Source organism: Catharus ustulatus, chromosome 25, assembly GCF_009819885.2.
Source record: "Catharus ustulatus isolate bCatUst1 chromosome 25, bCatUst1.pri.v2, whole genome shotgun sequence".
In the NCBI taxonomy this organism is placed as follows: domain Eukaryota; kingdom Metazoa; phylum Chordata; class Aves; order Passeriformes; family Turdidae; genus Catharus; species Catharus ustulatus.
In genome coordinates this window covers 6,200,341-6,223,942 of record NC_046245.1, presented here as the reverse complement: position 1 = coordinate 6,223,942, position 23,602 = coordinate 6,200,341, and the positions used below count along the sequence as shown (strand labels likewise).

General features: G+C 58.7%; 1 protein-coding gene across 1 annotated transcript; it reads right to left on the bottom strand.

Moving 5' to 3' along the window:
* Window positions 1-136: 136 nt before the first annotated feature.
* On the bottom strand, window positions 137-23,069 carry SYT2 (synaptotagmin 2). Its single transcript, XM_033080181.1, has 9 exons — window positions 22,965-23,069; window positions 8,877-9,059; window positions 8,577-8,746; window positions 7,170-7,286; window positions 6,781-6,948; window positions 6,469-6,636; window positions 5,903-6,020; window positions 4,586-4,719; window positions 137-3,959 (listed from the first exon to the last, which is right to left on the bottom strand). Exons 2-9 carry the CDS (start codon window positions 9,040-9,042, stop codon window positions 3,753-3,755), a joined length of 1,248 nt encoding a protein of 415 aa, XP_032936072.1. The 5' UTR covers window positions 9,043-9,059; window positions 22,965-23,069; the 3' UTR covers window positions 137-3,752.
* Between the last annotated feature and the right edge of the window lie 533 nt (window positions 23,070-23,602).

Genomic DNA, 23,602 nt, shown 5'->3' with positions numbered 1-23,602 from the left:
TTCATGATTCTGTGTTTTGGAGGACCTGGGCCCCTTGTGAGGTTCCAGCCACACCTCCATCCCTCCATCATCCCTCGGTCCTGCCCTCATCGCGGATGCCCCGGGAACCCCAGCATCAAGACAGAGGGGAACCAGCTCCTTTCAGCTCGTTTCTTTAATAAGGAGACGGAAATCATTACAAAATAACCATCAAACGATCAGAGACGGAACAACAGAGTCCACACGAGGGGAAAGGGCATTAAAAGCAGCTTCCGCCGGAGCCGAGCGCTGCGGGGCTGGGCTGGGGCAGAGCGGGGCCGGCACCGCGGGTCCAGGAATGGCCGAGCCTGCGACTCCCGAAGGAGCTGGCTCCTCCCTCCCAGATCGGGAGAAAAAAGGAAAAGGAACCCGAGTCTGTTGCCAAGACCCGTGGGTTCACTTCCTTTTTGAACCCCGGGAGCATCTCTGCGGCACAGCTGGGTTTGCTCCGCGGTGCCGCCAGAAGAGAGAAGTGCCAGCTCTCAAAACAGAAACACCGACTGGACATAGCAGAAATAACCCAAATTGCTCCAAAAAGCCTTTTCACCACCGGCAGGTCGACCCCAACATCTGTGCCCAGCGTTGTCCCCTCCCCTCGCCCGGCACCCGATGCCGCTGCGGCTCCTGGAGCCCGAGCCCCACGACACGGGGGGGACGTGGACACATGGGGGAAGGAGGTCACGGCTCACCGTGGGCCTGTCCCCGTGGGGTCCCGGTGCACCGTGCTCTAATATGGCTTCTAAAGTTGCTCTGACGGTGAAATGCACCAACGCGACACAGGACACCAAAGCTACGATGTTGCTGCTACCCGGCCATGGGACAAACGCGACAAGATACAGGAACACGACACGCATGGACGCCACGGCTGCGGCGGTGACAGCTCACCCTCCGCCGGCGGGCCGGGCTTTGGCATGCTTTGCTTCTTGGCATTATTTTTTTCTTTAATATGATTTAATTGGGGATTTTCATTTAATTTGGGGGGAAAAAAATCAGGGCGGGAGGAGAGCTCTCGAGCGATGAGTCTTGGAAGTCGCCGCCTCCTCCCTGGCCGGAGCTGGGGACGGGGCGGTGGCAGCGCCGCTGGGCTCGGGCCATGCTGCTACTGCTACGTGGCTGCATCACATGCACTGCTCGTAGTATATACAGCTATGTCTCCATATAATTTACCTACACACAGCTAAGGGGGGGTCAGAGGCAGCGCAGATGGCTTCAGGATGTTGGCTGGTTGGTTTTCCCTTTTTTTATTAAAAAAAAATTAAATCATGTATTAAAGTCACAGTCTTCCCCCTCCCTCAAGGCTTAAAGAGTCTAAATGGAAAGCAGCCAGGCGGGATCTCCACTCCTGGCGAGAGCCGGGTCCATGCGGCAGGTCTGGGGCAGGGAGTGGCAGGGCAGAGGGGAGCGCACAAGAGGGGGCGCATCTGGTGTGTGCAAATGTGCAGGTCTGCAGATGTGCAGGTGTGATGTGCGTGTTTGCATGTATGCAGGTGTGCATGTATGCAGGTGTGCACACCTCCACCTGCTTTCCTGGGAAGGCTGTGGGGCCACACACAGTCACTGGCTGCAAACATTAGGATTTCAGTGCTTTTTCTAATTTCTCCTCTTTTAACCCATTCCATGTAAGGCAAACACCCCCATACACTCTCTCTTCTGGTGCCTGGATGGACCCCAAAATGAGACTGAGTCCTACCAGTGCTCCTGACCATGGGACATTGGCCCCACTCCAGCTCCCCATTATTAAAAGCATCCCAAGACTTCTCCCTTTGGCTAAAGGGACAGGACAGGACCCCATCTGTAGACACTGACACATCTATTAGGAAAAGGGACTCATTAAAGCTGGAGATGGCCCTGAAAGACCACTGGTTGGATGATTCCTGAGGCCCAGCATGGTCCCAGTGACACCTTCATCAGGACATAGGCCAAGTGCAGGGTGGTGGAGGTGGTCATTAGAGGTCCCTGTCCAACAACCCCTTCCCACACTGCAGCTTGGCCATCCAAGCCCCAAACCTCCCACGAATGGAGATGTCCTGCTCTGGGGACCTGTCCCAGAGCTGCACAACCCTCCTGGGACAGGGGTTGGTCCCCCATGCCCATTTGAACCCCCCAACCCAAGTTTTAAACCCAGCAGCTGCCACCACGTTTCCCACGATCTGCCCACCTCTGGAGAGGATGCCCTTTGGGAAGTCAGAGCTGTGGGAGCTGTCAAAGCATCCAACAGCACTGGGATCAGTTTTGGCACTTTGTCCCTGGACCCAGGACACCCTGCTCCTTGGTCCCAGGTGTTGAACCCCCAGAGCAGCCTTCCCAGTGTCAGCAAATCCCTGGGGCTCAACCCTTCACTGTTGCAGTGCTGGAACCTCCAGCACTGAGTCCAAGGAAGCCAAGGGAGCAGAGCATGAGGCTGCTGTGGAGCTGGGACAGGGACATGAGCTAACATCAGTGCTCCAGTACAGATTGTACTGAACTGGGCAGGGCTGCTGGACCCTCTCCCAGCTGCAGAGAACTGTGCTGGCTTTCTGACTCAGGAGCTTTTCTGGGGCACTGGGAGAAGTAGCCTGGAGAAGTAGCCTAAAGTAGCTGCTAGCCACTGTCAGGGTCATGGATATGGCTTATACCCCCCAAGGGGAGCAGGACAGAGTGGGTTCAACAGCCAATGGCCTGGTGGGGAGTAGCAGCTCATGGAGGTCAGGGGCTTTGGTCCCTTGTTTGCCCTGGGCTTGCTCTTGCCATCCCCACCTGCAGCAGGTGGTGGGGCTGGAGCTCCCCATGGCCCCCCAGCTGCCCTGAGGCTGGGGGTGCCCACAGTGCAGCTGAGTCCTGGGACATGCGATGGACGGTCCCTGGGGAGACACCTGGTGCAGCTATGGGGGACTGTCCCCATCACATCTGGAGACCTCTCACTGCAAACCTCCTTGTGGAACATTTTCATCTATGGGATTCACCAAGCATGGTGGGACACAGATGCAAATCACCCAGCGCTGCCCCTCTGGGGACAAAACAGAGGTGCTGGTGCTGGTGCTGGTGGTGATCCACACAATGCTGCTGGTGCATCCACATTTCACCTTATGCCTCCTTGAAGCAGCTCTCCTGATGCTCCCTGTGCCCAGACTGGTCTCCATAGTTCCTGCTGCAACACTGAGGGCTTGGCACCCCACCACCACAGAAGGATCCATAGCTCCTGCAAGCCTCTCCTCAGCCTCCAAACCTGGAGCTGGCCAGGGGCACTCAGCCTTCCATGGGGAGGGACAGGGGGAGGCACCTGGGTCTCTTCAGAGGGTCTTCTGCACCAATTTTCTGTCTCACTGCTTGTCATGCCCCAGCCAAGCACGGTGGGTCTGGTCATCTCACACCATCAGGCTCCAGTATCACCTCCATGCAACGTTTCACGGTTCCCCACGTGATCCCAAGGGCAGGATGGTGGCAGCAGTGCTGCAGGCTGGTGACACAGCTGCTGGGGAAGGTCCCAGGTGTGCCAGTGGCTTTGCACTGGGAAGGGATGGCAAACAGAGGCAATGGGACATGCAGCAGAAGGGAGCGATGCTGAAGAACAAAAAGAACCATCCGTGTCTTTAACCTCTTCCCCTGGAAGCTATTGGGACTGCCTGGATACCCTTCCAGAGGCATTAAAGGGCATTTCAGCTTAAAACAGAACAAAAAACCAAAAGGAAGGCTGCAGAACTGAGGTATCAGTAGCTCTGGGTCAACTGTCCACAGTGCCGCGCCGGACAGCAGAGCTATTTGTTTTTCCCAAGAGCTGCATCTACTTCTTCCTCCGGCTTCAGCGAGTGCCACTGGGCAATTGGCCGCCGGGGGTTGGCCAGCATGTCGGACCAGTGCCGCAGCTCCGTGCCAGTGGAGTTCAAGCCTGTGAAGATCTTGCCGATGGCTTCGTTCTTCCCCAGCTTGTCGTAGTCCAGCACTGTGATGACCACTTGCACTTTCTAAAGGAGGAAACCTTTTTTAGAGGGGCGGAAAGGCGCAGTGGCCATGACAGCTCCATAGCCCCAGGGTGCCCCAGGGATCCCCCAAGGATGAGCCTCACTGTGGCCCATTTTGGGGCAGGACCCCATCCCTGCTTCCTTCATGTCCTTCTCTGAGGAGCGCAGAGCCCAGGGGGGGCCCAGCTCATCCTGATTCACCTGGGAAAGGTCACCAAGGTGTGGTGTGGGGCTGGGAAAGAGCTGGGGGCTACTGAGAAGGGGCAAGGGGCACATGCAGGGACTTGCATAGGACATAGAGGGGAAGAAGGCAGCGGCCAAGAGACCAAAATGTCCCCAGGACCACGCTGTTATGCTTAGGGTGGGCACTGTAGGATCAGGAGCAGAGGAAAACTCTATTTCAGCCATTATCTGGGTTGGGGATTCATCTCCCATGGGCACTGCCCAGCCTCCCACTTCTGCCCCTGCACCAGATGCCCTCAGCATCAGCCCAGGCCCCAGATGGGACTGGATGAATCTCCTGGGTGACCAAACCAAGAGCTCAGCCAGGAGCGGCTCAGGCTGCTGGGAAGGCTGTGACAAGGGCTCAGACAGCTTTAGGACATCTTCAGGGGAGTCATCAGACAAACCTGTATCTGCTCAAAGGGGATCTCAAAGCTGAAGGACTCATTGAAGTAGGGATTCAGGGTCTTCTTCTTGACTGTGGTCTTCTTCTTCTTCAACCTCTTGCCATTCTGCAGCAGGTGGATCTTCACGTAGGGATCTGGGGGTCAGGATGGGGCATTAACCAGGGCTGAGGTGCCCTGGGGACACCACTGCCCTGGTCCCAGGAGACATCTCAACCCGGGGTGAAGGAGAGACTGCCCTGAGTAAAGGTGCTCTGAAGTTTGTGGATGGATGCCAAAGACAAAATCGTTGGGCTGGAGAAGATTTGTGGGATGGAGCTATTCTGCATTCAGGAGAACTGGGGAAAGATCTGGAGAGTCAGACATATGAGGAGAGGCTGAGGGAGCTGGGGGGCTCAGCCTGGAGAAAAGGAAGCTCAAGGGAGATTGTCTCATTCTCCACAACTCCCTGACAGGAGGGTGCAGCCGGGGGGGTCGGGCTCTGCTCCCAAGGAACAAGGGACAGGACAAGAGGAAACAGCATCAAGTTGAGACAGAGAAGGTTCAGGTTGGACATCAGGAAGAATTTGTTTATGGTAAGGATGGTCAGGCATTGGAACTGCCCAGGGAGGTGGTGGAGTCCCCATCCTTGGAGCTGTTCAAGCAACACTTGGACACATGGCCCTCAGTGCTCTGGTCTGGGTGGCAAGGTGGGGATCAGGCACAGGTTGAACTTGATGGTCCTGGAGGTCTCTTCCAGGAGTAATGATTCTGAGATTCTGTGCTGTAGACCCCCTTGTAGGAAGGCAGGACCAATGGAGTGACAGCTGACCTGTCAGGTGGGTGACATTGGATGGGTTCTGACCTGTCCCCCCCGTTTCTGGAGCAGGAAAGCCCACAATAAAGCTGAATCCTTCCAGCCATGCAGGTACTGCTCTTGTGGTTAAAGCACATCTGGAGAGAGCTGAGGACCCCTGTGCACAGAGCTCAGCCCCAGGATAGGGCTGGGAAGACGCTTTAGGCACAAAACATATTGTTGACCGAGGTCCCCAGCTTCCAGGTCAAGGAGCAGGACCAGGAGCAAATGGCAGAGGAGCACTTTCACCAGGCAGGTCCTGCAGCATCCTGGTCCTGCTTGAACCATGGGGACCGAGTTGGGGATGTATCCCATGCCTGTCTCCCCTCACCCCCCCAGCCAGACTTTGGACCTCCTCCAAGGCATGAGGAAGCACTGGGGGTTTTCCCAAGCTCTGCCAGACAGGTGGCCCCAGAGTCCTTCCCCAAAAAGGAGCTGAAAGCCCCCAGAAGGCCAGGGGGAGGCTGCTTCTGAGCAACACCCACCTGAGAGGCCCCCAACATCCATCTTCTTCAGGTTCTTGGCTTCCAGGATGCAGACTGTGAGCTTCCCGGCTGTGGGCACGTACCGGAGGGAGATGCAGATATCTCCCAGCTTCTCTGGCTGCCAAGCAGAGCAAGGAGGGGAGATCAAAGCCTTTCCAGTGCCTGGGACACCAGTGTTTGGACACAATCACACATGCAGGTCCCTCAAAACCCTGCTCAGTCCAGGCACAAGCTGGCACCCTGTGCACCAACACAAGAGTTTGATCACTAGGTCTAGGACAAGCCAGGCCCAGCACAGCACTCAAGATGTTTATAGTCTTGATTTTTTGTTATAGAAACATTTTTACACAGCGGAACAACAAGTCAGATCCTGCCCACCAATGACTGGCAGGATATTCATGGTACCCTGGTGGAACCCCACAGTGACCGTGGGATGAGCACTGTGGGATGGCCCTGAAAGCAGAGCTCGCCCCATGGCCAGCCCCAGTCTCAGTCCCCCAGCTCTCACCTCCTCCTTCTCAGTCCCCCAGCTCTCACCTCCTCCTTCTCAGTCCCCCAGCTCTCACCTCCTCCTTCTCGCCACTCTGCAGGTCTCGCCACTCCTCAATGGGCTGGCCCAGGTCCACAGTGTTCATGGGCACCTTCACCTCACCGATGATGTCGTGCTTGGAGAAGCGATCAAAGTCGTAGATGGCCATCACCAGCGTCTTCCCACCTAGCTCCTGGTAGGGCACCTGCACAAAGGAACAACTGAGCTGCAAGGGGCTTGGAAGACCCTAAGCCAGGACCACCCACACCTGGAAGAGGAAGTCAGCACACAGGACTGCTAGGATTGGAGTGGGAGACATCCAACCTGTGTTATGGATGAAGTAGCTCACCTTGAAGGTGAAGGTCTCATTGAAGGCAGGGTTGAGGGTCTTCTTCTGTACTTTGGTCTCATACTTCTTCTTCTTGTCAGGGAGCAGGAACACTTTGACATAGGGGTCTGAGGTGCCTCCCATGTCCAAAGCTGGCAGTTCAGCAGCTTGGAGGATCCCCACTGTGAGCTGGAAAGGCAGAGGAGTCCTCAGTCCGACAGCCCAGCCATGCAATGCAGCTGCCAAGGGTTCATCTCCAGTCCAACGTGGGGCAGGACTTCCTGTGACATAGCACCCAGCTCCTCCTTCCCTCAGGTGCCTCCCAAGTCCTGCACAAAGACCCGTCCTCCCTGCAACTCCCTCCCCTGGGCAAACCCCACTCCTCAGCTGAGCTCCAGCCCCTCCATCACCTGGTTTGCCTGGAAATCATAGTCCAGTGAGAACTGTAGCTTGCCCAGGTTCTCTGGCTCCTTCTCCTCTTCCTCACCTTCTCCCTCTGTCAGACCTGTCTCCGCATCATCATCGTCCTGTTGGTCCTGGAATGGCAGCCGAGGTGTCCAGCTCAGCAGGGCGGTCACAGCCCAGCAGCACCAGTCCCACAACACTGGGGATCTCAGCACCCCAATCCTTCTGGCATCTCAATACCCACATTCTCCCTACCAGAGGAAAGGAGACCCACGTGCTGGGGACATGAAGCACTGACAGAGCAGGCTGGGGGTGGCATTGGCTGTGCCACAGTCACACAGGTCTCAGGGAGCCCCTGGTGCTGCCAGGGGTGCCAGGACAAGCGATTGACTCCAGTGGAGGGAGGTTTGGTGCTTGCAGGTGATGGGTCATGTGTCCCCCTCGCCCGTGCTTGGAGGAGCACTACAGCCAGAGCTAAGGGCTTATCAGGGCCATTTCCAGGCTTTGTAGGCTAAGAAATAGATTGTCCCCAGAAATCCACCCTTCTTCCTGCCTTTCCAAGTACAGTCCATGGGGTGGGACTGTGCTCCTTACCCTGTCTTTGATGTGTCCCCAGTCCCCCATCCCACCCAGGATGCAGATGATGGAGGAGGTGGCTCATGGTGACACTTACATGGAGGTTGTCCCAGAGCAGAGAGGAAACCAAGGTAGCAGGGCAGGAGACAGTGAGGGCAAAGAGAGACATGTTACATACACAGACAGCAAGGGACCCATGGCAGGGCAGGGATCAGGGCTTGTACCACCTGTGGAGCCCCAGAGGACACAACTCTCCACTGGGGAATCCCACCCCACACCTCCCTCCTCTCCTGCTCCAGCCCTGTCTGCATGCCCATGGTGCCCACATGGCTCTGAAGAGCAGGAACAGATACCCAAATTCTCCTATCCCCTGCAAATGGTCATGGGTCAAGGCCATTGAAATGGCAGTGGCCCCAAGCCTGTGGGTCCCAAAGTCTGCCTGGCCACCAGGATGAGGTACCAGCACCTGCCACTTCATCACATCACAGACATTTTGGGGATCCTAGAGTGGCAGTTGCTTTGGCTCGGTGGCCCTCCCCTCTCTGCTAAAGCTCAGAGAAATGAGTCTGACCCAGAGATGGGTAGGGACACAAGGGATTGAATCAACATTTCCTGACTCAGGTGAAGCATTGGCTGGTCCAGGTCAGCTTGAACCTGGTCCATCTGGGCCACCAAATGCTGGAAGAGTACAGTGCTGCCTCAGTTCCTGGCTCCACTGTGCCATCCTGGGGTCCTGGTGGCTCCATCCCAATCTGCTGCCTGATCTACACGTGCCCTGACACAGTCCATAACTCAGCCAGAGGGGCTGTTGGCCAAGCAGCCCAGGAGGACATCACCTGGTTGCCTGACTTCATGTCCTTCATGTTCATGGCGTTCTTCATGCCTTTGCCCTTCTCCTTCTTGTTCTTCTTCTTCTTGCAGCAGCACTTCTTGCAGATGCAGAAGCAACAGGTGAGGATGAGGAGTCCAGCCACGACTGCAATGGCGATGAGGGCCCAGGGTGGCACTGTGGGCAAAAGCCAGTGTTGTGGTCAGCCCTGCAGCTCTCTCCCAGCCACCCAAAAACCTTGTTGTACTGGGACCAGTGCGGTGGGTGGGTCATCAGGAGGGTAACGCCTGGGAAAGGAGCTACTCACAGGGGATCTTGTTGAGCTCATTCATGAACTTGTCCCTCAGCTTGGTGAACATGTCCTCCTTGCTCTCGCCTGGCCCTGCAGCCTCAGTGGAGTTCTCCATCGTGTTCATGGGCAGCGTGCTGGCTGTGGCCTCTGGGGCCATCATGGACGCTTGCTTGAACGTCATGGTGGGTCAGAGGCTCCCTGAAATACAGGTCACTGGTCACACAGGTCCCTGCTGCCCCAGTGTCCCCAGGACAGCACCTGCATGGGCAGCAGGGCTGCACAAGGACACTTCATTCTCTGCTAGAGGGGCACAGACCCAGTGTCTGCGAGAGGTCACCTGGATCCCTCACAAGCCGTGGAAAGCCCAGCTGGCTCCTGGGTTTCCTGGCCTTTGATGTCTCCAAAGCCACTGGGAGCATCACCCAGCATTGCATCAACGATGGTGCCAGCTCCAAGCCTCCCAGGGACAATGGGGACACTCCTGGGAGGACATTCATCTGGCAAGGCCCCTTGGGATGAGGGGAGGGGTTTGCATCCCCAGGAGAGAAGAATTAGGTCAGTTTGGACAAATCCAGCCCTCTCGTCTCCTTTTCTCAGGCAGGGACCAAAGGCATTCTCACCACAGGGACCCTCAGGATTTGCTCCCAGCCGCAGGGGAGCTTCCAAGTCTGGGAACAGAAGAGCAGCAGCACACTGCTCTTCTTCCAGCCCCCAGGAGGCTTTGGCAAGGCACATTTTGAGGATGGATGGAAGCAGGGAAGAGCTGGCTCTACACAGCAGTGGTGGGTTCAGTGTGCTGGTCAATGGGTCAGCTCACATGTCACAGGTGTCACAGGTGCCCCACCTCCCAACCCACAGTGCTCCCCTGGCCAGCTCTGCTCCTCCATGGAGCCAGGGAAGGTGTTCAGGTCACAGCCAGGGCTGCAGCATGGCCCAGCACGCTCAGCACCCCCTCGCCAACCCAGCTGGGTCTGAGCACCCACCAAGGATGGAGACAGCCATCATCTTGCAAATGTGGCTTTGACTCCTGCAGCCAAACCTGGTACAAAGTACTCCCACAACCCAGCTCCAACACCAAAGGGTCTCCATGACCTCCACAACCCCAGCTCCAGCCCCAAAGTGCCTCCAGAACCCCACCAGAAGGCAGCTTACAGGAGACCAGAGCAGGGAAGAACGTCAGGGAGTGCATAGTGCCAGTGGGGTTAAGGAGAAGACCAGGCTCTCCAGCAGCGGAAGCAGAGACAGCAGGATCACAGATAACCCAGGAAGGCATTTCTGGGGGCAGGTGACCTGTGGCTTGAGTGCACCCCCTTCCTTGCATCTCTTATTTTCTCCTCACCCTCACGAAGCCTCTCAGCCAGAGTATTGTCCCCCGGGGCCAGGTGCTTCTCTGCCCTTCCTGCACAACTCAGAAGGAAGTGCTCTCACCTCAAAAAAAAAAGTCAGAGAGACCTAGGGGTGTTGCTGCCCCAAATCGACACTGTCATGTCCAGCCACCTCACAGGTGAATCAAGCACTGAATTACCCAGAGTGTGGCTCCACACCTGGACACCTTCCTCCTGCACCACTGCTCCAGAAGGAATGTGGTGTGGGGGTCTGGGGGGGCCCCCCCACGAGGCAGAGGCAGTCCTTCACACAACAAAATGAAGTGATTATGTGACTCCCCCCCAGACAACGTCCCTGCTGCAAGCTTGCAGCTTTGCCACCCAACGGCTTGGCCACAGCCACCTTCCCACCCCACTGAGGGACTGTCACAGCCACAAACACCAGCATCAGGCAGCCCTGAAACCTGGAACTGGGGCCTGCAGCAGGGTGCCGGAGGTCTCCTACACCCCCCACATTCTTCTTGGAATGAATCAAGAGCTGCTGCATTTAACTGAGGTCTTCGAAGGTTCCCCAAAGCTTCCAGAAGCTGAGGAGACCTGGATGCGTGTCTGGGTCTGTCCTCATCACTTGAGGGATTTGTCTCCATCACTACCCATGTGCACCAGGGTGGATGGGAAGAAAGTCAGGATTTGGAAACCAAAGGCTGCTGGGGGTAGCCTCCGAGGGCTGGATCTTGCCCCTTTGGTCTGGGGCAGGGGTCCTCGCTCTGCCCTGCACCTGTGAACAAAGGGTGTGGGCTCCAGGCCACTGACACCTTGCAAGCTCCCCAGAGAACAGGAGGTGGGGGGGCCCCAGGATCGCATTCCACTACATCCGCACCCAGACCTGCCACACAAGGTGGGCAGCACCCAGAGGGAGCACCTGGATCAGCCGCCTCTTCTCCCACTCCTTGGGCTCTCAGCCCAGCACTGCCCGCGGGGGTAGGCGAGCGACGATCGCGATGCTGCTCCGCAACACGGAGCCACCGCCCCCAGGGACTGGCCCAGCACAGCGGGGACCGCTCAGCCCCCGCAGCCGGGCACGCCCTGGGGCCCACGGGTGCGCACAGGTGTGAACGGGCAGGTGTGCACAGATGTGCCAGAGTGCACCTGTGAGCGTGCAGGGTGGGCGTCAGTGTGCCAGGGCCAGTGCATGTGCACGGGGTGTGTCCGTGCGTGTCTGTGCACGCGTGGATATGGAGGTGCAAGCTTGTCCGTGCATTTGTGCAAGCACGTGTGAATGGGGCACGCAAATGTGTGAAGGTGTGAACGCTTGTGCAAGGTGTGTGCGCAGGGTATGAACGCATGTGGGTGTGTAAACGTGCACAGGGTATGTAGATGTTCGTGCACAAATGTATGTGTGAATGCTGGTGCCCGGGCGTGTGCCCGGGGCCGTGCACACGTGTGAGCACAGCTGCCCGGGGCCGTGTGTGAATGCTCGTGCACACGCAATGTGTGCCCGGGGCCGTGTGTGAATGCTCGTGCACACGCAGTGTGTGCTCGGGGCCGTGTGTGAATGCTCGTGCACACGCAGTGTGTGCTCGGGGCCGTGTGTGAATGCTCGTGCACACGCAGTGTGTGCTCGGGGCCGTGTGTGAATGCTCGTGCACACGCAGTGTGTGCTCGGGGCCGTGTGTGAATGCTCGTGCACACGCAGTGTGTGCTCGGGGCCGTGTGTGAATGCTCGTGCACACGCAGTGTGTGCCCGGGGCCGTGTGTGAATGCTCGTGCACACGCAGTGTGTGCCCGGGGCCGTGCACACCTGCCCAGGGCTGTGTCGCTTGTGCGCTCAGGCAGTGTCCGTGTGGCTCTGCCAGCATCCTCCCGGGGGTGTGGGTGTGCGTGTCCTCGCCCGTGCGTGGCACTACCCGCAGCCTGCGCAAGGGCTTGCACACACCCGCACATCCCTCTGAGTGCCAGGGTGGGAAGCCGGGAACGGGGGTACTACGGGGGCTTTGCGGGCAGAGATGCAGCACAAACACTTGGCCAGGGAACTGCTGCTTTGGGGGCCCTTGCGGTCCTTCCCGGGCCTGGAGGGCTGCAGGCAGCATCGGCCCTCCCTGCAGGGGTTGCTTTGAAGAGGGCAGCCTAATTAGCATCACTAATTGCTCCCCTGTGGTGCTCACCCGGCGCTGGCAGAGCTGAGGCCCGGAGGGGCCTGGGGGGAGCCAGCCAATGGAGACCCTGTGGCTGCTCCCCCTCCAGCCGAGCACCTCACAGCCCCTGGGGGCTGCAGCTCCTGCCATGGGAGCGGGGGGCTGATCCTGCACCCCCAAGCGAGGAGACCAAGCTTTGATCCGCTTCCTGCATGGGCAGGGCAGGGTGGGGCAGTGCCAGGGGGGCAGCGGAGCAGGGCAGACACAGCCGAGCAGGGCAGACACGGGGAGGGGTGGGAGCTGGGAGAGCAGGCAGTGGGGCAATGTATGGGGCAGGGAGAGCAAGCAGTGGGACACTGTGATCTTGGGAACGTCCCCTCACCTCCAGGTCCCAGTCCCCACTGTGCCACCGCCTCACTGGGTGTCCTCGGATCCATCCCGTGTCCCCGCCAGACACAAGAGAGGCAGCCCAACCCCGCAGCTGTGGGGGCAGAGCTGCTCCCACCCCCGGCACAGATTCTCAGTCGGTGGGGGCCCGTCCCACCCCTTGTCCGTGTCCCAACTCCCTGTCCCCGTGTCCCCGTCCCAGCCCCTTCCCACGGCAGCGGGCGGGGGCCGTGCGGGCTCGGCTGCGGCACTGCATTGCAGTCCTGCTCCGGCTCCGCTGCCTTTTTTTTTTTTTTTCATTCCTTTTGCAATTTTTTTTCCCCTCCTCTTTGCAAGTTGCGGCAGCCGCTGGCGAGGGGCCGAGCGGGCGTCGGTGCGGGTGGGAAGGGAGCTCGGCCCCCCGAAATCCCCACCGCACCCCCAAACCCCGCTGAGCTGCTCCTGCCGAGGACTCGCTGCGGTTCTTCAAGTTTCTCCTTTATTCCTGCCTGGTTTGGAGTTGTTCACCGCCACCCCGCACTGCTCCCCATCACCGCCCCGCCATGATCGCAGATTTGGGACATAAAGAATATGTGGGGGTTAAAATTAACCATTTCTATCAGTCCTTGGCCGAAGAATAAGCATGGGCTAAAGCATCATAAAATACTGGATAAGAAGGGGCTCCTTGCTACCTTGCTGGTCCCTAGGGATCCCCCAGCCCCTCCCTGCGGTGCAGCAGGGGAGGCTGATGGGAACCGTAGGACCCACTGCATCCCTCCTCCTCCCAAAAAAAAAAAAAAACTTACCAGGAGCTCCCCATGGAGCAGGACAGGGTGGGCTTCAGCCAGGCAGCTGTTGCAGACACCCCATGGGACAGAGGTTGGTAGGTTGGCACATCACCCATGCACCTCCATTACACTGTCCCCACGGTGCTGGGTCCCCACAGCTGCCACCTCTTCCCCTCACAGGACTTTATCTTGCTTCCTGTTGCTCCAGCCCCCCAGTGTGTAACCCTGAACCCCACCAAACCTATCACACTCACAGTGTATTTCTCCCCTAATGCACCCCTCTGTAGCTCCCAATGCCTCATCCTGCACCCCTCAATGCAGCACCCCAAATCCACCACTGCAGCACCCCCACATCCCAGAGGACATCCCATATCCTCTGCTTGCAGCAGCTTCCCAGACCCCCTAACATATCACCCCAGTCCCACTTCATGCATGCACCTGCATGCTACACCACCCTCAGAGCCCCTAATACCCTTCTCTGCACCCCACACTTGTTACCCTGCACCCTCTCAGGCAGTGTCCCCCAGCTGCAAACATCTGGCCTAGAAGGAGCCCCCAGGGGCTGTATTCAGCAAACTCTCTCCAGGCTGAGCCCCCAAACCCACCCCAGGTCACCCCCCCAACCCCCGTTAAAGCTGATACTGAACCCTGAAAAAATTGCACTGAGGTCCAGCCAGCCCTTGCTGGTGTAAACCTCCCTGGCTCCATCGCTGGTTTGAGGGAGCAGGAGGGGTTGTCCCCCTCCCTTTCACATATTCCATTCACTGCATTCCATTTGCTGGCAGCACCCCAAGATTTGGTGGGATGTAAATCCCAGGCTGGAGCCAGCAACCCCATCCCCATCTATCCCCAGGGCATTCCCTGTACACACAAAAGCAGTTTCGCCACTGGAAAAAAAGGCCTTCCTGAGCCCTTCATCTCTCCTCCTCCTCCATCAACTGCTTCATCCCAGAGACCTCCCCCTCCCCTCATGCTGCTGCAGCACCTGGCACAAAAAAGGAGATTTGGGGTTTCTCCAGAGCTGATCCCATCGTGGGTATCCACTGGCCCAGCAGTAGTTCCCTGTCTGCATGGGATGGGGAAGGATGGAGGGGGGAATTCACTGACTGGGGGTTTTGAGGACCATGTAGCGATAAGTGGGAAACCAATGGGCCGTCGTTCTCATCAGCCAGGGTGCTCTGCAAAAGACCAGACCCAGGATGAGAATTTGGGGATGCACAGAAGGACCAGGATGTCTCTTGGACATGGCAGCACCAAGGGAGCTCAGGCATCCGCAGGGTGAGGGCTTTTGGGGAATCCAACTGCTCCTCTGCAAGACCAGAAGGAACCTTCCCCTCTCCAGCAGGAGGAACCTCTCCCCTCCAGGAAGATGAAGGCCACGGGGATGATGCAGAGCAGGAACAGCGACAATGAAGATTAATGAGGAGGAGGCAGCAATTAGCAGCAGCTGGGGCTGACCAAGGGCTGGGTGTGGGCAGGGGGGGATGGGGGTCCTAACCCTGCCCCCCCCAGCCCAGAGGGACGAAATGGCCCAGGAAAACCCTGCTGTGGGGGAAGGCTTGTTGGCTAATGAAGGGCAGCTGCCACTGTGGGCCCAGAGCAATGAGTTATTGCTTCTGTACAGGATGGCAAAGCCAGGTGTGAGCTGGGATGGAGTTGTGGGAGCCCCCCAGGCCTCCATGAACGAGGAGCTGACCCAAAAATTGCTGCCGTGTGCCAGGGCCTCGGCTTGGATGACCATGAATGAAAATGCCGAGCCAGTTTCAAGGTAAGACCCCAATGCCAGCAGGAAGCCTGGGCACTCCACTCCAGAGACTGCACAGTCCTGCAGTACAGCCCCGGGGCAAGCAGAGATTCCAGAGTACAGCTGAGCTATTTGGCAGTGCCCCATCTGGATTTTGATGCCAGCAGGTGTTTTGCTTCTGGGGTGAGGAGCACAAGAGCTGGGGGGAGAGATCACATCTCTGCTGGACCCACTGGCGCAATGCCTGGGCATCCCTCCGGCCGTTCACAGCTGTCCTGGCTCCCCAGCGCTCCCATCAGTCCAGACTGGGACACAGAGGGGACATGCTGGGCCAGAGTTTCAGCTCACAGTGGTGAGACAGGAGACTCTAATTAAGGCAAAAACATGACTTAGCTTCTAATGGTCATTTAATTAACAGAGAATTCCTGGCAAGGGATGTGTGAAGGCACCAGACCAAAGGATCAGGGAGGAGGGAGGGGGTGCTGGGTGGGGAGATGCTGCAGGACTCTGGTGCAAAGGGACTCTGCAACAGCCCAGCAAACCCTGGAATTTCATCCCTGTTCCCCTTCCCCAACCCCAGCACAACACCACAGCAGCTGTATCAGCGGTGCCAGATCAGACCCTCGGCACTCAGGATGGTGGAACAGCCCCTGGGATCCCCCCACATTCCCACCCTGATCCACTGTGCTGAGAGCAAGGGGAGTCTCTGCTCCCCCAGCTCCACAATTTTCAGGGGAGGGTGTTCCTACAGCTGAGGGGTGTGACAGGCCAAGAATACTCTGGTAGCAAGTGGCATCACAGTGTGAGCTGCTGAGATATCACCTTCACAGGCATAGGTTTTCCTGTCCTCAAACCCAGGTATGAGCAGGTACTGCTGGCCAAACACCCCCTACCCACCAAGGGAAACTGAGGCACAGCATGGGAAGCAGTGCCCTGAGAGAGGAAATCCCTGAGCAGGGCTGAAGGTCAGCATTCCTGCAGCTCTGAGTGGGCCAGTGACAGCCACCAGACCTTACCAGGACCCCCAGCACTGCTCCCCATCCTGCAGGCTCCAGCAGCATCTCTGGATGGGACCAGAGCTGGCCTGCACCCTTCTCCCCACCACAGCACACTCCACTCATGGCCTCATCACCCACCAGCTCCTGGCTCGGCTAATTAAAAATAATGACTTGCTGGGGTTCAGCAGCCCCAAAGGCTCTTCCCCAGGGATTTGAGGAGGGCATCACACTGCACAGCTCGGGATGAGCTCCTGCCTCAGAGCCCCTGGCCTCAAAGAAGTAGACTTAGCCCCTGGCTCATGAGGGAGAGTTTGTAAAATAAAAAATTAAAAACTGATGGTGGTTTCACAGCCAGTGCTTGCCTATGAGAGAGGATATCTGTGTTACTCACAGCAAAACCAAGCAAGATCTAGCGGTAAATGCAGCCTTAAGGCATCCTTTGTCCATCATTTGGGTTCCAGATTGATGCCTTCTGGTGTTTCCAAGCCAAACCATTGGCTCCTGCTGCCAGAAGTCTCCCACTGGACGGACACCTAAAGGTCAGTGCGGGGAAGGGATGATCCCAGCCTGCCCTGCTCGCTCCTGTGCATCTCCTCTTGCAAAGCATCACCCCAGCCAACACACACAGCTATTGGGGAGCTTCTCAGCAATGGCAGGGCCCCCCAAGGCATTGTGGCTCAGGGAGATGGCAGATGTGTCCCTACTCAGGGACACTTCCCTGCATGGGGACCACTGCTGGCACCCAGCAGCACCAGGGTGCCCAGAGAAGCAGCTCAGGGATTTTCTGTGCCTTTGCCTCTAAAATCAGAACAGCACCGAGGTGAAATGGGGCACGAGGGCAGTGACAGCCCATGATGCCAACACTCACATCAGAGAAGGACCCACTGCTAGGCACTCAGAGCCCTGTCTGGCACCCAGAGGTGCTGATCCCCCAAACTCCACTTTTTCTAGAGGGATCAGGCCCGGATTCTGGTTTGCATCTGCCCCAGGATGGAAGGGCAGGAGGGAGCTGAGCTAGGACTGGTGTCAGGGCTCGCACAGGAGCCAGGGCAGGCGCTGCCACTGCCACCTGAAATTTGGGTGCCAACGGCAAAGGGACTGGTGAGCACCATGTCCCCTCTCCACTGTGGGTGTCTGTTTCCCACTGTCTCCCATCACTACTGCACTGCTGTCTCATCCCACAGGAATGCTGCAGGGGCTGCAGGCACCACCAGCACTTCATCCAGATGGTTTCAGTTCATGCCATGTGCCACCATGGCACAGGTAGAAAAAGCAGCTGGGGATGCTGGAGACCACAGTCTCCTGAGCTATGGGGACACAGCTGTTACCAAGGACAGCAGAGCATATGGAACATCCCACATAGCACTGACCACTGCCAGAGCAAAGCACCAGGCTCACCCCAATCCCAGGCAGCACAGACAGTCCACCCTTGGCACACAGAGCCATAAATGGCCAAAGAAGCCTCCCAGAAAATAAGTTCCAGGTGCTGCTAGAGCCCAGCCCAGTCCCCAGCGCTGTGATGCCACAGCAGCAGTGTCTTGCTCTGAAGGCAACATAAGAGCAGCTAAATAGGGCACCAGATGGTGATGGGCTGAGCTGCCCTGGCACTTCGAAGCCACCACACAGCCAAGAGTTCCAAGTTCTGCCCTCCCGGGTGGGCATCACATTGCCGGCACTCCCGGCCATGGCCCTGTGCCACACTGATGGCTCCAGATCAGCATGGGAGGAGAGAAAAGGAGCCAGGTCAGCTCCTGGGGAAGAGCCAGAAGCAGCTCCAGGAGCGAGCCGAGACACGGTGGATCGATGGCAGACAGGAGCAGGGAACACGCGCCCCATGCTGCTCCCCAGCTCAACGGATGGGCCAAAAAGCAGACACGAGCCACGAGGGGCCATTTCCAGGGGGAGGCTCCAGGGAGATCTCCACAGCTCCCAGCCAAGCACAAGGTCTTGGTGGGCTGGTATTAGAATCCAGGAAACCATCTCCAAGCCCCAATGAACACACAGCAATGCTCATCCTCCTCCTCCCTGTCAGCCTGGGCTCAGTACCCCAGGACTGGGTGGCTGTGGGAGCAATGCTGATGCTGCTTGCCCCACTCCAAAGCACAGAGAGCCCAGAGGCAGAGTAGAGCTCTGTGTCCCCAGGGCCATCTGGCCTTGTGGTATTTGGGGTGGCAAAGGGAATGGAAGAAACACAATGGTGGGATCAGCAAGGACACAGTACCACAGCAGCCCAGGGGATTTTGTTGTGTCACAAAGCCCCACCAAGGCCAGGACACAGGGCTGACTTCCATGAATAAACCTCGTGCAGATGGAGAAATGTCACTGGGAGAGCTGGGAGCGCAGCTGGGGTGATGAGCACAGCCCCTGAACACCACAGGGGGTTCCTCTGTCCCTGCCCAGCCCCTCTGAACTGCATTTCCATGTGACTCCAAGTGTTTTGTTGGCGCAAGCACAACAGCACACACTTTCGGGGCTGCACAGAGGAGCTGCTCCGCCAGTGCATTCTGGAGAAGATTGTTCCTCCCCTGGAAAAACCTGAAGAGCCCAGACGCAAAGCACCCTGGTTCCTGAACTGGTGTTGGTAGTCACCATCCCTTCCAAGGGTCCCCCATGGCCACTCCTCCAGGAGGTCTCTGCTGGGCTCTCCTGTGGCACAGAGCAGAGCAGGCACAGCCACACACAGCTCACTGCAGCACCAGGCAGTGGCTATGCCAGGCTGCTGGCAGTGGTGCCACGATGCTGCATGGGCAGTGTGAGCACAAGCCAGCACCTTCATCCAGGCACTAACACAGCTCTGCCAGGCCTCAGTTCCAGGAGAAAAACTTGAGACTCCCCTGGGAACAGAGCAAGACAGCAACAGAGCCCACAGGGAGCCTATGTGCTTCTAAAATCCACGCATGGCTCTGAAATTTGGGATTGTTTTCTTCCTTGAATCCTCTGCTCAAGGCCAGTGGGAGCTGTGATGTCACTTGGGGCTCCCCAGAACAGCAGCCCTCAGTCCCAGCATGTCCCCAGGGACACCCTGTGTCCTGCAGGAGAAGAGAGGAGGCATCTCCCTGGGACAACACTGAGCAGTTTGGAGGCTGATCCCACCTCCATGGTGTTTTGGTGTAATTGCTGTGGTGTGAGGCACAGGAGGAGTCAGGGATGCCTCATCTCAGGTGAGCACTGCCAGAATGTCAACTACTGGATCAGCTCTGCCCATCCCAAACCAGCCTGGTACATGGGCATGTCTTGGGCATCCTGCTGCTCACAGACACTCTCAATCCCCATGGCCTCAGCCTGGCCCTAGAGCAGTTCCCCAGGTCCCTGGCAGCAGGACAGTCCTCCCAGGCCACTTCCAGCTCAGCACAGATTCAGGGCTTGGACTACCCCATCACATCCCACAGCACCACCTACACCTCGTGCCACAAGCACCCACTTTTCTCCTGGTCTCCCCATATCCCCAGGGATGCACAAGCCAGAGTCCACAGCTACTGCACCCTGCAGGGCTGGGAAAAGCTGGGGAGCATGAAACACCGCAGATTAATTAAACCACACCAGCCTTCCTTAAGATGCACAAGAAGAAGGACACCCTGTCAGTGCCAGAAGTGCCTTCCAGGCCAGTGGGACCACAGAGAGCCAGTGGGAATGGGTTTGTTGCAACAGTCGGACAACTGCCTGTGTGGGAGAGTGGGACTGCTCCAGATGGCAGGAATTTGGCACAGCCCAGCACTGCCACATGTACTGCCAGAGCTGGCTGCAATCACCCCTCTCAAAGCAGCAGCACCAGCAGAACCACCCTGGGGGGACAGGGAGCTCTGCCAGACTCTGACTGCTGACCAGAAGCTAAATTCAGAGACATGATTCCTACTCCAAATACCAGAGTAGATGAAACATCACAATTTCCAGCATGCAGAAAACAGTGGAGCAGGTGGTCCCACTGGGATGTGGCAGCCCCAAACTCAGCAGGAGACACCAGGATCCCACACCCCAGGGCTGACAGGAACAGACCAGCACCATCCCCAGCTGCAGGATCACACCGGTTTGGGGCATTCAGATTCCAGACGCACACTGCCTAATTTACAGTTTAATTAATAAATGGGGAATTATGCCAAGTTTATCCAATACTTTTGGATGCATGATGTTATCAAAATCCCATTACTGATGAAGGAAGGCATGAAGAGCAAAATTAGCTTTGGCATCTGAAACAGTTCGGTCAATGCGATAACACAATTATTAGGGCTAATAATCAAAGAGCGCTTTGGGGAACGCAGGCTCATGCAGGCGCTGAGCTGAGGGCATGAGCTGGGGAAGAGCTGGGTGTTCACTCAGGAGGGAAAGGCTGACCACAGCCAAGGGCAAAAGCATTTTGCCGATTGCACTTACTGGCGGCTCCAGATAAGTGGCACGGGGAAGGTGCTGGTGGCCACCAGGCTAAAGAGGAACACAGCCAGGCACAGTGCTGAGCTATGCTGCTGGGAGTAGAGAATTAAAAAATACAGGATTTTAAAACAGTGGGCACTGGGTCCCATCTGTACACTGGGCATTGATCCTGCTGGAGGACATCACGGCTGCCAGCTCACAGCTCTCTGCGCAGCCCGGGGAAGGAGAAACTCCAGTCATAATGAGGAGCCGCAGTCATCCGGCTCCCAGAGCTGGGACTTTGCCAAAACCATGGTGAACTGGAGAAAGGACCTGCGGGGGAGCGGGAGTCCCGGCTCACTTCAGTGGCCTCTAGCTGTAGCCCAGTGACCATCCCTGGGGCTTATGGAGCAGGAGGCAGCTCCCACGAGAGCAGTCGGCAGCAAATGCCCCAGAGGCTGCGCTTGGAAACCCCCTCTCCAACCGTCTTTATAATATTATATCCATGTACATGTATGACTGTACTTGTGTGTCCTGTCTCCTCTGGGACCGTGGGCACTGTGGGCAGCTGGGTGCAGAGCCAGGGTGGGCGGCAGCAATGCAGTGCAGCCGGGGCTGCTCACTGCCATCCCCGGGTCCACAGGCAGCGAGGGACGTGTCCTCACCCTGCAGAATCGGGGGCACCGGGGCTTCAGGCTGGCTCCCAGCAAGCGGGGCAGCGGTGCTCACCATGGGAGACTGGGCAAGGTGCCAGGGGATCGGGCAAGGTCAGCATTCCTGCACGACGCCCATGACCAAGGAGGGAGATACGGCATCACTGAGAAGCACTTGGGTTTGGAGGCACTGGGGTGCTTTGCTGAGTGGTCTGTTCTCGAGCAACGCAGGTGACTCCCACTGCCACGGCTGGCCTCAATGACCTTGGGTGCATCACCTCCTCCTTGATGCCTCACTCTCCCCCTGCACACAGACCACCGCAGGCAACACTTCTCCCACCCAAACCCTGCGGCCGAAAACACCCATAGGCAGCAAGGGCGCGGAGTCCCGGGGATGCCCCAGCGGTACCCCGGGGGTCCGGCAGCCCTCAGCAGCGTGCGGCCGAGGCACTGTGCTAGCGAGGAACAATGCAGCAGGCTGGAGACTCCTGCCGGTGGCTGCTCTGCCGCTCGGTGCGTGCAGGAGTAACAGCGCTGCAGCAGCACCTCGCGTACCAGCCAGCCTGCGCTCAGGACTGAAGTTTTGCTGCAGCAGAGGAGCAGGCGGGGAGTCCAGCAGCGCTCTGCAGCTCCACAGCGCAGGAGGCTGTGCTGTCGGACACTCTGCAGTGGGTGACACCCCGCAGCACCCCGGCCACTCTCACTCGGAGGACAGAAGAGCGCTGCGCCAAGGAGCGCCCGTGCAGAGAGAAACACAGAGGCGCTGATACAGTTGGAGACCACGAAGCAATGGGTGACACAGACTTGTGTTTCCCACTCTCTGTGCCACAGTCACCTTGCAACGCTGCCTGTCCCCTGCGCAATTTGTAGAGCTCCTTTGGGATCACTCTTTAAAACTAGGCTGAGGGGAGCAGCGATGTGCTGGGCACAGCAAGGACTGCAGCATCCCAGTGTGACATCCCGGGCGCTGGACTGAGCCCCTCTGCACGGCTGCACCCTGACGGCACCCAGCCAGCATAGGGAGTGCTACAAGATCCCGGAGATAGTGTAGCCACGGCGCGGGAATCCAGACGAAGGGTCTGTCTGGAGCTGGCTCCTGGCCAGGCCGCTACGATGAAGCCGTCACAGCAGCGGGGCTTGTAGCAGCCCACGCTGGGGCCACGCCGCTCCCCGGGTTCCCAGCACCAGGCTGGGATCCCCGCAATGCTGCAGGAACGGTCCCGCGCCCCCGCCACTCCCGGGGCCAGCACCCCAAGGGCACTCATTGTCGGCCATCCGCAGGGATGAGGAGCCGGAGTATCCCGCAGAGCCCAGAGGGTACCTTTGACCCGGCGGTACCGCTCGGCATTCCCGGGAGGGTCCCCACGCCCCTGGATGGTCCCCGCCAGTTCCGCAGCCTCCTGCACCACTGGCCGCCCCCCTCTCCATCTCTCCAGGCTCCGTCCTCAGCCGCCTTCTGGGCGCAGCCCCCCACGGGCAGCCTCCGGGTGCTAGCCAGCTCTGGGACCTGTGTTCCAGGATGGGTTCCCGGGAAAAGCTCAAGTCCCTGCCCCGCTCCCGGCACCGGAACACGGCGAGGTGTGCTACCCGGTGCCCGCGGCGAGTACTCCATCCCACCCCACGGGGGACGACCGCACGCGGCGGCGACGCCGGGATGGGATCGGCGTGAGCTCGGGCTGCCCCGTCCCGCAGACCCCGCGCCGCTGCGGCACCGGCGGAAACTTCGGCGGGAGTGCGGGCGGGCACTTACCGGCCGGGGCGGCGGCGGGAGCGCTGCGGTGCGGTCCGTGCGGTCCGAGCGGCCGGGGAGAGCAGCGCTCGGTGCAGGGAGGGCGCGGACGGGAGCGGTCGGTGCGGGGCGGGCGGCGGGACCTGCGCGGCGCTGCGGCAGCCCCGGCCCCTCCGGGCTCGCGTGCGGCGGCTCCGCGAGGCTCCGCCCGCCACCGGGAGGCCCCGCCCGCGGCCCCGCCCGCTCACCTCGGCCCGCCCGGCCCCCCGGGGGCGCGCACCGGGGCTCGTGCGGAATCGTCACCGGGCGCCGGGCATCGGGCCGCTTCATACCTGTCACTGGGCACCGCATGGGGTCACCTCACACTGGCACCCTGGGAAACCCCCATCGGGGTAAGCTCACACCAGGCGCTTCACATCAGCACCGAGCACAGGCACCGGGCATGTCGCACTGGGGTCACCTCTCACACAGCACTGGCACCTGGCACCAACACCAAACACTTCACATCAATCACCGAGCACTGGTCAGGCACACTGGTCCCTTCTCACCAGAGACCTTGCCCATATCACTGCCCGCCAGTCACCCACCACTGCCACCACCACCACCACAGGGACCTGCCAGGCCGCAGGAGAAAGGCGCTGGAGGCAGCTGCGGTGGTG